Source organism: Tauraco erythrolophus, chromosome 1, assembly GCF_009769465.1.
Source record: "Tauraco erythrolophus isolate bTauEry1 chromosome 1, bTauEry1.pri, whole genome shotgun sequence".
NCBI lineage: Eukaryota > Metazoa > Chordata > Aves > Musophagiformes > Musophagidae > Tauraco > Tauraco erythrolophus.
In genome coordinates this window covers 111,599,352-111,613,083 of record NC_141465.1, presented here as the reverse complement: position 1 = coordinate 111,613,083, position 13,732 = coordinate 111,599,352, and the positions used below count along the sequence as shown (strand labels likewise).

General features: G+C 35.6%; 1 protein-coding gene across 11 annotated transcripts in view; it reads right to left on the bottom strand.

The window, feature by feature from the left end:
• N4BP2L2 (NEDD4 binding protein 2 like 2) overlaps window positions 1-13,732 on the bottom strand; it is a 52,569-nt gene that overhangs the window by 25,625 nt on the left and 13,212 nt on the right. For 6 of the 11 annotated variants that reach the window (XM_086621067.1, XM_086621074.1, XM_086621081.1 and 3 more), the window contains 4 exons: window positions 13,369-13,493; window positions 7,562-7,650; window positions 7,126-7,202; window positions 1,632-1,775 (listed from right to left, as the gene is read on the bottom strand). The exons of 1 other annotated variant lie outside the window; for it this stretch is intronic. In XM_086621067.1, the coding sequence (XP_086477193.1) occupies window positions 1,632-1,775; window positions 7,126-7,202; window positions 7,562-7,650; window positions 13,369-13,493 (435 nt within the window). Of the gene's footprint in view, window positions 1-245; window positions 1,776-7,125; window positions 7,203-7,561; window positions 7,651-13,368; window positions 13,494-13,732 lie in introns of those variants that run through there. 4 more of the 11 variants (XM_086621131.1, XM_086621122.1, XM_086621139.1 and 1 more) reach the window with 3 other exon arrangements.

Below are 13,732 nucleotides of genomic sequence, written 5' to 3'. Positions count from 1 at the left end.
TATTTCTCAAATAATTAAAACAATTACTAAAATTTGAAACTGTACACTTCAAATTTTATAATTAATAGAATCTCTTATGAAAATGTTATTGCAGATATACATTAAATTGTATAAATTTAGATTTGCACAATAGGTGTAGAAAACCACAGAAAGATATTTCATTATACACCTGGATTTTCAACTTTCATGGTATTCAGACTTTAAAGATAAAGTAATTTTTAGAGCCTATTAAAAAATAATAAGTAAAAAAAAAAATTATCATGCTGGCTTTGGAATTTTCCAAATTCTGATAGCTATTACACCAAATTAGTGATAGAAAACCATGAAAATTCTTTTAGCTAGTTCTTCACAAAACTTCCTATTCCACTCATTCGATGTATAAGGAAATCAAATGTAATCAGACCTCAAGGTAGGTTATTTCAGCTAGCAGGTTAGTAGTAATGGTCATCTGTCTAAAACCCTACAAAAGCCTGAAAATAATACCAACTGTTGCATTGAACTACTAAAACAACACTGAAGACAAATATATTTTATTAATACAGCAAGCTGTTAGAAAGCAAGCAAAGTGAAAACTCACAAATTCATTATTTTTTAAAAGAAAAAGGGCAGTAAATTAGTCAATCTCCATGCTGGCTCATTCTTTGTTATGTGCTAAACAGATTACATTGGCTGTGTCAAAATTAGGAATGCAACATGGTTTTACAGAATGATGCCCACTATTTACATTGACTTGAGGCATCCCAATCGTGGACTGAAACTTGACAGTCTAATGCTTTAGTACTTCATTTTTATCATAACTGAAATAAATTGACTTAGACACAGCTGTAAAATTCTTGGGTTTTAGTGATAAAAGTTAGGGGATTTTTAGTCAGCACAAAAAAGTTGGTAGTGTGCAGCTACCATCATAGTTTATATCGTACCACTGAGAACAAACAAATAAAAAACCAATTCGGGTTACACAGTTTAAGGCTGGTGAATACTCTATTGGCAGAATGTTGCTTCAGCTGCCAGATGAGCTTCTGAGACAAAACACCCAAATACCACAACTAAAACCAGAAAATATAGGCCAAAATTTTGCCAATTGGCAATACATGCCGAATAGAACAAAAGGACAATCCAGGACATAACTGTTTTCAAAATAAAAAAATCTCCTAAAAGATAAGGAGACTAAATGACAATCATTAAAATTGGTTATTACATAAATAACCTCTTCTTCTGAGGCTTTAATTCTCTCTAAAAAGATATCTAATATGACCTCTCTAAGAAAAACTGCTCAACAGTTACGTGATATATGACAACATCATTGTCTTAGTTTATGAAGAAAGACTCTGCTATATGTCATACTATATTAAATATTGTACTAAAATCAAAGTTATTACAACTATAATAAATATAGTTTTAAAAAACATTTAAAGTACAATTTTATTTACATGCAAGCCTGTCAAAGGAACAACCTCCAGAAGAAAATAGTCTTGAAAATAGGCCTATTTAAAGCACAGAAGATCCACTACTTTATTGGAGGTGATGTGTTTTAGAAGGGCAAGTATCGGATTTTTATGAACTGGCTGCAACTGTGTTATCGGCTACTGGAAATACTGAAAGAATTCCACGAGTCTGTATTGCCTCCCCACCTATGTCTTCGTTGCAGAGGTGGCCTTTGCGTGTTTTTGTGGGGAGGTACCACTGAATTCATGACAATAGGTATGGATATTTGATATTCGTATCGTTCCAACATCTGAGCAATCTTCTCACGAGTGACCCCATGTTTATTCCTCCTACAAAAATAAAAATTTAAATAAATTGTCTGGTATGTTTATATGTTTACAGTCTTTAAGAAAAAGAAAAAAACTCTCTAATTTCACAGCTTTTCTTCTTGCTTTTCATATTTGAAATTTCACTTTTATTACACTGTATCCTCATTCTCTCAGTATTCAACTTGTGTTAAGGTTTATTTTAACAATTCACCACTGCATATATTCAGTAACAAAAAACAATACAGTTATTCTTCTTCATACAGCAATCCGATGTTATTCACCAGGACTATGTACCTAAATAATCCTAGAAGGACTTTGCTTTCTATTTATTCATCAGATTTTACATGGCATACTAGCTAATGAGCGAAGGAATGAATAATATTTTAGACTACTACTTATGAAAGCAATGTTCAAACTAGCACAAAAAAAAATAAACTACATGGTTTCACAACTTCATGATAGAATATTTTCTTACCAATAAATCTCTATAGAAAATAAGGAGCAATTTTAGTTTTGAAGCAGAACAGCATGCTCACGATACCTTCATCTATTAGCTCGAATTGATACTTGCTGTAAATTTAGAAATGTACTAAAACACATATAAAGGAAGAGAGGCCAAAAGCGTTGTCCTATTCTTGCAGTGTTTAGTGAACAGCTACTTTGACAGAGAACTTGGCCTATTAAGAACCTGGGACATTAGACAATACATTAGAATGCATCTACTTCCTTATTACCTATGGAATAGGATCTTAAAGTCCATGTTAGCAGAAAAATTCAGTCTCTGCTAAAAAGAAAACCACAAGGCTCATGCACAAACTGAATGCCTGCACTGTAACAGAACTGAATCTAAAAGACCAGATATGAAACATAAACAAAATGTTTTGATAGTGTAGGCAAGCATTTATCATAACCCAGTATATTCTTATCACCAAGAAACTTTGTCCGAGCTGAACTACTTCCAAGTCAAACCTATAGGGAATATATGTCTGCATCTTTGTGCATTCTGACAGGGTCAGAAGAGGCATGGGCCTCCTCACCAACTTGCTGAGTTCTGTAGAGGAGAAACCAATACTGGGAACAAACAGGCTATGCTGTAAAGAGGATACTCTACACAGAATCATAGAATCGTTAGGGCTGGAAAGGACCTTCAAAGGTCATCTAGTCCAACCCCCCTGCAAGGAACAGGGATATCTCCAACTAGATCAGGTTGCTCAGGGCCTCGTCCAACCGGGCCTTGAACGTCTCCAGGGATGGAGCATCCACCACCTCTCTGGGCAACCTGTTCCAGTGTTCCACAACTCTTATGGTAAAAAATTTTTTCCTAATATCCAACCTGAATCTACCTCCCTCTATTTTAAAACCATTAACCCTTGTCCTATCACAACAGGCCCTCCTGAACAGCCTCTCCCCATCTTTCTTGTAGGCCCCCTTGAGGTACTGGAAGACTGCTATAAGGTCACCCCGGAGCCTCCTCTTCTCCAGGCTGAACAGCCCCAACTCTTTCAGCCTGTCCTCATAGGAAAAGTGCTCCAGCCCTCTTATCATCTTCGTGGCCCTCCTCTGGACCCTCTCCAACTGGTCCATGTCCTTCTTATGTTGGGGACTCCAGAACTGGACGCAATACTCCAAGTGAGGTCTCACGAGGGCAGAGTAGAGGGGGAGAATCACCTCCCTCGACCTGCTGGCCACGCTCCTCTTGATGCAGCCCAGGACGCGGTTGGCCTTCTGGGCCGCAAGAGCACATTGCCGGCTCATAAAGTACTTAAAAAGACTGATTTCCTCCCCATCCCAGGAATTCGTGTGCATTATTGCAACAAAGAAGTACGTATCAAGCTGATGAGGGTTCAAAGCATACTGCAGGTATTTTCTGCACATTAGTTTCACAGTCAGAATGGAACTAAAATTAGTGATTTCAGAAGTATTCAGAATTATGCTGGCTCAAGGTGTATTTTATCAGCTTGCTTTCTGAGAAGAAGAGGCTTAAGTAGAGCACTTCTCTCATAGCCACTCTTTCCTCAGACATCAGAAGCTAGAGTGATCATCACAAGCTGCTCATTGTTTAAATGCTGCTAATGCCTACATTGTGGTAAAGTTAAAGTCCAGGAGCAGCAGTGTAGTGAACTTACCAGTTTACAAGACTTAACAGTTTTTATTTTACTCACAAATATGAACAAGGTTAATGGTAGAGAAAAAAGCCAATTCTATAGAAATACAGGGACACTATAAAGCACCTGACTCTCATGACAGAAAAAACTGGGAAGAGGGAGTCTAAGTACTTTTTTGCCAAATGATGGAAGCACAAAGTTATTCAATATTTTCCATACCTTAGTACTCCTAGAAAAAGATTACAGCTCAAGTGTTCTGGGCATTAAGTGCACACTCATCCACAACTGAATGGACTTATATATAATGTGTGTATATATATATGTATAATCACTTCAGAAATGAGGAAGTACTTTTCCTTAAAGAACACCGACAGCAAAATCGCATCAAGCATAGAAATTAATTTTAAAAAGGAAACAAATCTGCTGTAAGGTGTCATTTAATACTGGGATCTCGTTTTCAGGCATGTCTTCACTCATCCTTTGGTGGCTTGGCTATGCTGAAAGTGTTTAAAGCTACCTACCCTTAACCAACACAGATGTACCAGCAAAAGCTCCTACAAGAGTTGTGCTTGGGAAGCTGGTTTCGCTTGGGGGAACACAGAATCTATTCATAAAAGCAAAGTCCTGTCACTGTTAAATGCATCTACACTAGAAGAATCTTACATACCAAGATATTGCCAGAGTAATCCTGCATAGACATTACTACTTAAAAGAATCAGCACAAGTTTAATGAAGTTACACAGCAGGCAACTTTTTAAAAACTAAAACATCTGTCCCAAAACACAGATTATACACAGGATTCCTCTTATTCTCCAAAAGCTTGAATCAAATGTATACCTTTTTTTTTAAAAAAAAATTCTAGTTCCCAACTGACCAGCTACTCAGAAACCATACAAACGTGACAGACGGTGATTTTTTCATCCAACACTGATTAAATACTTAGAATTTATTATTATTATTATTTTCTTTTTTTTTTCCTCTTCTACCAGCGATTTTGCCACTCATTTGGTCTCTCACCTGCAGTTTTCAAGATTTCCTAAAAATGGTATCAAATTACAAAATCTGTTATACAAAGGTCCAAATGCTATGCAAGAAATCTTGAGCACTACTGCAAGGCATCTGTGGAGTTAAGATGTTTTCACAAAAGTTATGTGCACAAAACTGAACTAAAAGCAAAATCACTCATGAGTGACTCTAAAGATAATTTGTACCACACAGACACACTAGAAGACTAAAGACACTGACACCTGTTCCATACTAAAACACCTGTCACGTTCTTGACATCAAGAATTCACCCAGTATTGACCTACAAAGCCTTGTCACAGATTTCTCAAAGACACTAGGTGGTGGGAAAACAATCCTATAAAAATAGTATCTGGAAATGCACCTGACTTCTAGAATACCAGCTTATTACATCACTTGCTAAAAGTTACTAACAAACTAGACAGCACCACTAAAAACAAATAAATGAGGACTATATATCCAAAATATAAGAAAAGTCCTTTCCTAATTAAAGTGGGAGCTAGTTTACCTTTTATTCCAGCTACTAGAAACAGAGATCTTGTAAGTGATCTCGTCTAGGAAGGAATTAGAATGTATGATTCTAGATAACTAATAAAATTACTCACATTTATTATCAGCATAGTATGTGCCCAAGTACTGCACAAAAAAGTTGAAAAAATCAAAATTCATAAGGGGAATTCCAAAACTACAATAATATCTCCATCATTATCTATTTCCCAAATACAGGAATATGGAAAATAAACCCCTTAAAAATTGAGCCCTCTCTCCAAGCAACTGAAAAACAAAATGAAACCTCACATAACCACCTTTCCTAAAATATCAAAAAACAAAGCTTCCAGACAATGGTCCTCTATTCAAATATTTAAAGCAACTGGAGCTGCTCAAACATTTCTAGGAAGCTTCTAAGAACTAGTTGATTCTTGAACTTCATGGTTCAAGGATTTTCCTTTGGTTTTGGGAAAGATATAAACTTTACTCCTACAACTAATGACTGGACAATTAAATTCAAAGTAAGAACACTTCACGTTTATTTATCCTGTTACCTGTTAAGACCATATGAAAACATGAATTTTCCTGGAAAATGAGTCTGTCTCACATAATGGAAATCTCACACTGAACATTTTAGAAATGTCTGATCACTAAGACAGCTTCCTAACTTGGCTGTGCTGAGCCCTGAACTAGAAAAACTTTTTACAATTCATCCCAGAGAGGGCGGGCTCAATCTCTAAAAGTAAATTAGTGTTAGCTTAGGAGCAAAAGGTGAAAACTTTAAAAGATTTATAAACACAATAAAGTCTGAGTCAGGCATACAAGGGCTACTTTACAAAACTGAAACAATTACAAGCCAAGTATACAAAACTACAATGTGTGAGAGAACTCTTGTGATTAACCATTAAAATATTACATTACATTTCAAACAATGAAATATCCCTAAGCTGGTTTGGTACCACATAGATTCCTAAAGCAGATACATCTGAGACAAGGGAGACAGTAACCAGGAATAATAAGCAGCTTCCCAGGCACTCTCACAACCCAGAAGTCCAGTGACAATTTGACAAAATCTTACAGTAGAATAATCTAAAATATGAGTTTTCTTTTTAACCATTACTGATGAGTAATGGGCTGTTGCTCTTTGACACTGAGATATCTATAAAAGTAGACAAAACAAAGCACTTATACTGATGTGCTCCTTGCAAAATGTGTAATTTTTTTTGTCTTCCACCTACTTCTTGTTGTCAGTGTTCTGTAGCAATAAATTTCTGAGAATAATTATTCATTATAATAGTAGTGATTCTTACAGGGGTCAATGATTTTTCTACTCATGTCCAACAAAATTTTAATATTGACTTTTTGGGCCAGTAAGATAGGACCTCTATTTATTTTTCTGTTTGTTTATCCATAATACTTCCATTTAAAGCTGCATCTCAAAATGCCTATTTAAATAAAATACATTTTATACTAGTAATTAAGTATTTTAAAAAATAAGAATAAATAATGAATAAAATATAATATAATAAATAATTATAATATAATAATAAAATATAATATAATATAATTATAATATAATATAATATAATTATAATATAATATAATTATAATATAATATAATTATAATATAATATAATAAATAATGAATAAAATATAATTGAATAAAATACAATGTACTACATATACATTTATGTGTGCATATTTATCTGACTATCCATATACAGGTACAATGATTTCTGTAATATAAACCTTACTTTTCTAATTCTTCAGGATCAAACTTCCACCAAGTATCTGGCTCATGGAACTCCACTCTGTATCCCTTCTCTAGAGCCTGCAGCAAGCAAAGAAAAATGTGTGATATGTGTATCATTAAACTTTTTGTTACATTTTATGTAACACAGAGCAGTATAACAAAACAGCTGTAGTTAACTCTGCAGTGGTAGCATCCTGAATTTCACTTACACCCACAACCTGCCTTAGCTTTCATTCCAGCCTAAGCAGATTAGATCAAGTCAATCCTTAAATTGGTCTGAACTACTGCCGTACCAATTACTGATTGTATCAATAAGCAGTCTCTCTTTAGAAACTTGAGTAAGGAAAACATTTCTGGACAAAACAGACCAACTAATCACATGTGAAGGTAAGTTTGCAAAGTTGCAACAGATGATATAATCATACAACAAAACCTACCACTTCTACATATGGCTTCATTTCCCAGGCTTGAGTATTAGTGTTGTCTATTATAACTGGAGATTTTCCCTGATCCATTGCTTGCTTTGCTGCAATGAAAAATAGTGCAAGTTAATAAACAACTATGTAACTCAAAGCTGTAAATGTAAATAAACTGTTACAGATGTTTTTTTGCGCTAATCTTGTCTGACTGAAACACACTGTTCTAAGAAAAGGAATAAAAGCACTGAAAGCTATAGACAGGAATGGAAAGAAGTAGAAGCAAGAAGGTATGAAAAATTAAATGAAAAATCAGGGAGTGTCGAACAGATGCAAAGGGAAGTGTAGAAGTCAAAGCAAAACAACAGAACAGCTCAAAGTCTGTGGCCTGCTGAGTATAGAGATCCCAGCATGAAATCGTATCCTGGTTCCAGCTTTACCAGCCCTGCCGGATAACACATGGTGTGTTCATAACTGAGAACTGTGCTTAGGCATTGCAGTTCTTCTCCAACAAAACGCTAAGAAATAGGTGATCTTCACAGAAGACATCATATAGCCGAAATATTTCTGAGATCCATTAAAAAATAAATTACAATAATGCTGTCTCTGCTTGAATAATGTTTCAGCAGAGACTGTTCAGCCTGGAGAAGAGAAGGCTCCGGGTTGATCTTATAGCAGCTTTCTGGTACCTAAAGGGGGCCTACAGGAAAGCTGGAGAGGGACTTTTTACAAGGGCGTGTAGTGATAGGACAAGGGGAAACGGATTTAAACTGAAAGAGGGGAGATTTAGACTAGATATAAAGAAGAAATTTTTTACATTGAGGGTGGTGAGGCAGTGGAACAGGTTGCCCAGAGAAGTTGTAGATGCCCCATTCCTGTCAGTGTTCAAGGCCAGGTTGGATGAGGCTTTGGGCAACCTGGTGTAGTGGAGGATGCCTCTGCCCATGGCAGGGGGGTTGGAACTAGATGATCTTTAAGGTTCCTTCCAACCCTAACCATTCTATGATTCTATGTTCGAACTCACTGGCCAATTTCTACCAAATCCAAAAGAGGGCAGAAGCTTCAGGAATAATAAGCTGCTTTCAAGTTCTACAAAATAGCAACTGGTAATGAGGCACATCCAAATTAGCATCTTTATTCACGGAAACACAGACAGAGCACAGTCATGATGCAATTTGTGTGTCAGTACACTTAACACAGTAGCATGCTTTTAACTTTGGACCAGTAAGAGTATGCACCCAGCAGATGCATCCTAGAGATTACAGTGCAGAACTAAGATTGGTTGGAGGAGTTTAGGGGACAAAACATGGAAATCTGTTGACTACCTGAGATTCTTCAGCTCCATAGCACAGAATACATTTTAACACTACTCTGATGCATAAAATGGTATCTCTTTGTAAGCCCAAGACTGCTTTCATCCTGATAAATCAATGAAGCATCTATCTTATGCCTAAACCTAACTTTGATCTTGACATCAGGCACTCTTCTAAATCCCTCACACTGTTAGCCCAGAAAGCATTCTCAGAGGACTCCTAACTCACATTACTAGGATTTGTCCCTGAAAAAAGCAACATTGTACAACCACTTTTTTTGAGCACATCTAGAGAGCATGATTATGAGATTCAGCTTCTATATAGTGCTACACAGAAGTCTTACCCAAGGGAATGAAAAACTCAAGTTTTATACCATTATCAGCTTGATATCCACCTCCATTTTATACAAACCAGGACAGCAGTTAAGCCAATCTTACTAGAAGTGTAGCTATTCTTACCAGAAGTTCAGAAGGAACTTCAGTAGAGAAAGAGTACCTAGAGAGGGTACTTGAGTATCCTATAGCTTTTGCGACAAATAGGATACTTAATTTTTATTGTTTTAACTTCCTTCACCTTTTTATTTTGAAATAAAAGACCTCTGTCATTCTTTGCAGAAAAGGACACAACTTTTACATCTTTAGAAAAGATGTGCATGAATCAGTAGATGAGGTTCTTAGTCTGAAACTAAGCCAGATGGAGAAGCAGATTTCCAACTAGTGATTACCAGATTCATGAAGACGACTCCTCAACTCCTCCTACAACTACTCTAAAGGATCTTAGAACTGAAAGTAAGGCCTTGATGAAATCTATTCCTCAGCTTCTTTGTGCCTTAGTTAATGAGTAAAAACATAACAGTGATTCCTCATTTATTTTACAGAAGCATTGCGAAGACAAATTCCATGAAAAAAATTTAAAAAAACTATTGCTCTGATGCTACACATTGAAGCCAACAAAAAATTTTTCATTTTAGTTAGTCCTGAGCAGTACTAGTAATGTGAGCCACAAAAACGTCAAGAATTTCACATCTCAAAATTCTTGCAGGAAAAGAGCAAGGATTCAGTCTTCTTTTAAAAGACATAGAAAGGGTGCCACAGAAGAAAAAAACAAAAAGCAGCATTGTAGTTGCAAAGCAAAACTCTGAACCTTAGGAAACACCCGAACTAAGGCTGGGTGTGTAGTTATTAGTTATAGGGCATATGTCTTACCATACTGTCATTAAATACATGCTTATAGATAATATATACATGCCATATATATACACATGCCATATATTCTTACTTCTTTAAGCACATGATAGACTCATTCTGTAGTTGAATCGGGGGCATGTATCAGATCATCAGCATGACTCTATCATTCCTTTTTTTCTTTTTTTAAAATTAATTGAGAGATAAATAATTAGTAAGCCAGGATGACCACCACAAAGGGAGAAGGATCATCTTTTGGTGAATGTTCTTGAAAATCATCCCACCTCTTTCCAAGTGGCCACTACTTAGCATGATCTTCATTTTTTGGCTGCCCAATTTAAAAAGTTACAGGTATCATTTACAGAAGTGATATGAACTCATCTGAATATGAAGACAGAGAAAATTTATTCTGAATATATGAAGTTTAATTCCTACTACATACTCTGAAGAAAATATCTAAATTGCTAAGTTTGGTGTCCAAAACAGCAAGATGTTTTTAGCAACTCTGCCTTAGATTGCCAATGAAAAATTCAGAATATAATACCACTAGCGCTCACAGGAAAGTTAAAATGGTGAACTAGATGAAAGAACTGAAGTATCTGAAGCTCAAAATAGTAAAAAAACACTCATACAATAAAGTTTGTAGAACTGAACATGTTTCATTAAAACAAGTTAAAATAGCAAGGGATTAAACGCAAAGCGAGATCTACGACTGTGAGGATTAAAAAAATACATCAGTTGACTACCTGCACATTTAGTGAACACTGCTCAATATGTACACTGAATGAAGCAGGGATGTGAAGGAAGGAAAACTCTAAATTATTGCAGAGAACTAGGGATTTATCTCAATGGAAATCGATCCATACAATGGGAAGAAATTAAATGAACAGGCTAGGAAGTAACTTTGTAAATGAAAGGGAGGAAAACAGCAAAGATAGAGTATGTTCCAACAGAGCACTAAGAATCAATGGAAAAAGCTATTAAAAAAAAAAAGAAAAATATATTGCTCTGGCTTCATTAAGTTGGCACGAATGCTTCATTAAGTTGGCACGAATGATCTTTCCGAAACCCTAATCTAGGAAAGACAACTGGTAGGCTGACAGAAAGAAGGGAAAAATCCTGAAATATGCATTTCAGAAAAGATTCATAAAGGTAGCAAGAGGATAGTCAATTTTGTAAGGAAGATAATGGAACCATCATTCATTCACAAAAGCTTGTGGAGAAAGATTATATTATAGCTACAACCCACTTAAATATTCTACCATTTTCTTTTAACTATGGATCTAAGTGCTAAGTGTGCTGATGTAATATCTTAGATAAAGTTTTGTTTAATAATAAAGAAAATTATTGATTTTATTATCAGTGTCAAAAACAAACCAAACAAAAAAGATAAATCCCAACTTGACCTGTCGAGTCAACAATGTTAAAAACACAAAGGCAGCCACAAATTCCAGTGGAAGTGGCAGGATGAACTAAAAGAGGAGACACTCAGAAAAGCCACAGAAGTGAACTTAAAGGGCCTAAAACTCTGTTAAGAGTGAAAGTGATTTCACGATTAAAGTCACAGTGTCAAACTAATTCTATTATTTCCTAGTATTTGCGCACTTGACCTTAAAACCTTCTCATCAAATGTGCACGTGTTTTGGTATCAAGGGTATGTAACTCACAGTCTTACAAACATTTGGGAGTTTGAAATTCTGTTCATCTAAAATAAATTCATTTTTTCCCTAATGCATCTCACTTTTAACTACTTTTTGCTCATACTTATTATATTTTAGATTCGCTCCCTCCCCCAAATGGAGGGAGGATAATTTTAACAGAATAATTTTCTCATTTGGAAGAAAGTAAATTTTTACCTTCTCCATGATTCTGACATGAGGATTATAAATCTCTAGCTAAATATGTAGTCATATGAATATTAGTAAATATATAAATAATTTATGCAGCTGATATAATCTACATGAAACTTTAACCTAGACCTACTCATCAAACAAGAATCCCAACTAGGATTACTGCTCCCCTGAAGTCCTCATTTCATGTATTTCAAGGTTCCACACACAAACGAAACCAAGAGCTTTTGAAGTACTTTGAGTTAGAGAGCTCTATCTAGTCAAAGCAGGACGGAAAACTGAGTATAACTTCAATCCAAAGTCATTCTGGCCAAATGTTTTGCAGTGGGGGTGTACTATACAACGTGGCACAGCTGTTGTTCTTGCTATCAAGATCACTGAATAACCAAACTACGTACTGTTCTGGTCATCAAGACGACTGTATAACTAAGTGATACAGAACTAGAGAGATCTTCAGCTCTGGTCAGAAACAGCTGGAAGCCACTGTCAAGAAAGAATTGTTTGCTGGTCTTGTAATTGTGAAGTCTTGAGCCCTCTCATCCATAAACTACTACCGTATCAACTCTTCTGCTCCTTAGGCTCCTACCGGGAACTTGATTCAAAGTATTTATTATTGCTGCACTCCAACCTCAAAAGTACCCTTTATAACAGATATTCTAATGCTTGCTCTAAAAAAATTCCTTCACTGTTCATACAGAAATGTCCCCAACGTATCATAAATTTTGCATTAGAGTGAGAAGGGGAGGAAAGGGAAGGATTTTTTTTTTTCCTTGGCCCTCTGTATCTTTTGATGCAAAGAAGCAGTCCTCTAGACAAGAAGGAAGCTTCTGCTTGAGACACTGCAGCACAGAGAGTAATCTGCCTGCACAGGCAATGCAGATTGTCCACTGCACAGGCAATGCAAACAAGCTCAGTTTGTCCACTCCTTGGAGCAGACCAAACAGATAATGAGATTCTTAGAAAACTGCTATAGAAAGAGCAAGAATCTGTCTGCTGCCCTTCTTACTCTAGGTATCTACTTCCTTATCAATTAAACCCAACCGTTGAACACTGCTAGGTATTAAGAGAGATGACTTATTAAAGCTGTTCACTTCTGTAGATTAACTAAAATCTTCCTCAGAAAAACTCTTCCACAAATTTTGGATGAAACTCGGATCAGGAAAGATACTGGAAAAAATAAGATACTTTGCTGTTGCCAGCATTAAAAATGTTTCATTCCGCCATCAACATACCAGTATCAAATGTAACAAATCAGCACCTCGTAGCAGAAAGAAGAGAGATTTTCTATTTTTAACTATGAACCTTGTATAAGTTCAAAATTTAATGTATATATACACATTAATTAAAATATAAAGAATACTTCAAACATATACTTCTATATACCCTATATTAAAATAAATAGAGTATTATCACACACGCATGTTATGCTACGCTTCTAAGTACAAGCATAATTTAATAAGATTCCTCTTGTGCATTCAAACCTCTCTTCTGGTTCCAGTCATGGGCATCACCAAGCTGAGCAGCATTATATGTATATCCATCTTGTTGACGAAAATAATCATCGGTGCTGAATACAATGCCATCACGACTTTGACCAAGCAGAACACTATTAAACAAAGGAAAAAGCAAAAATATTTTAACTTTTATTTTTCAGATAGAAAAAAACAAAACAAAATACATAAAAAAAAGAATATTGCTAAAATAAATTTAACTGTACCCTGTTTCTGAACTTCTTGCAAACTTCAAACAGGTTTATAAAAGTATACTCATATGCATTACCAATAATTCTAATCCAAATTAAAGCAATATATTTTCCCCCTTTCTGCCATTTCTGTATTTGTTGTT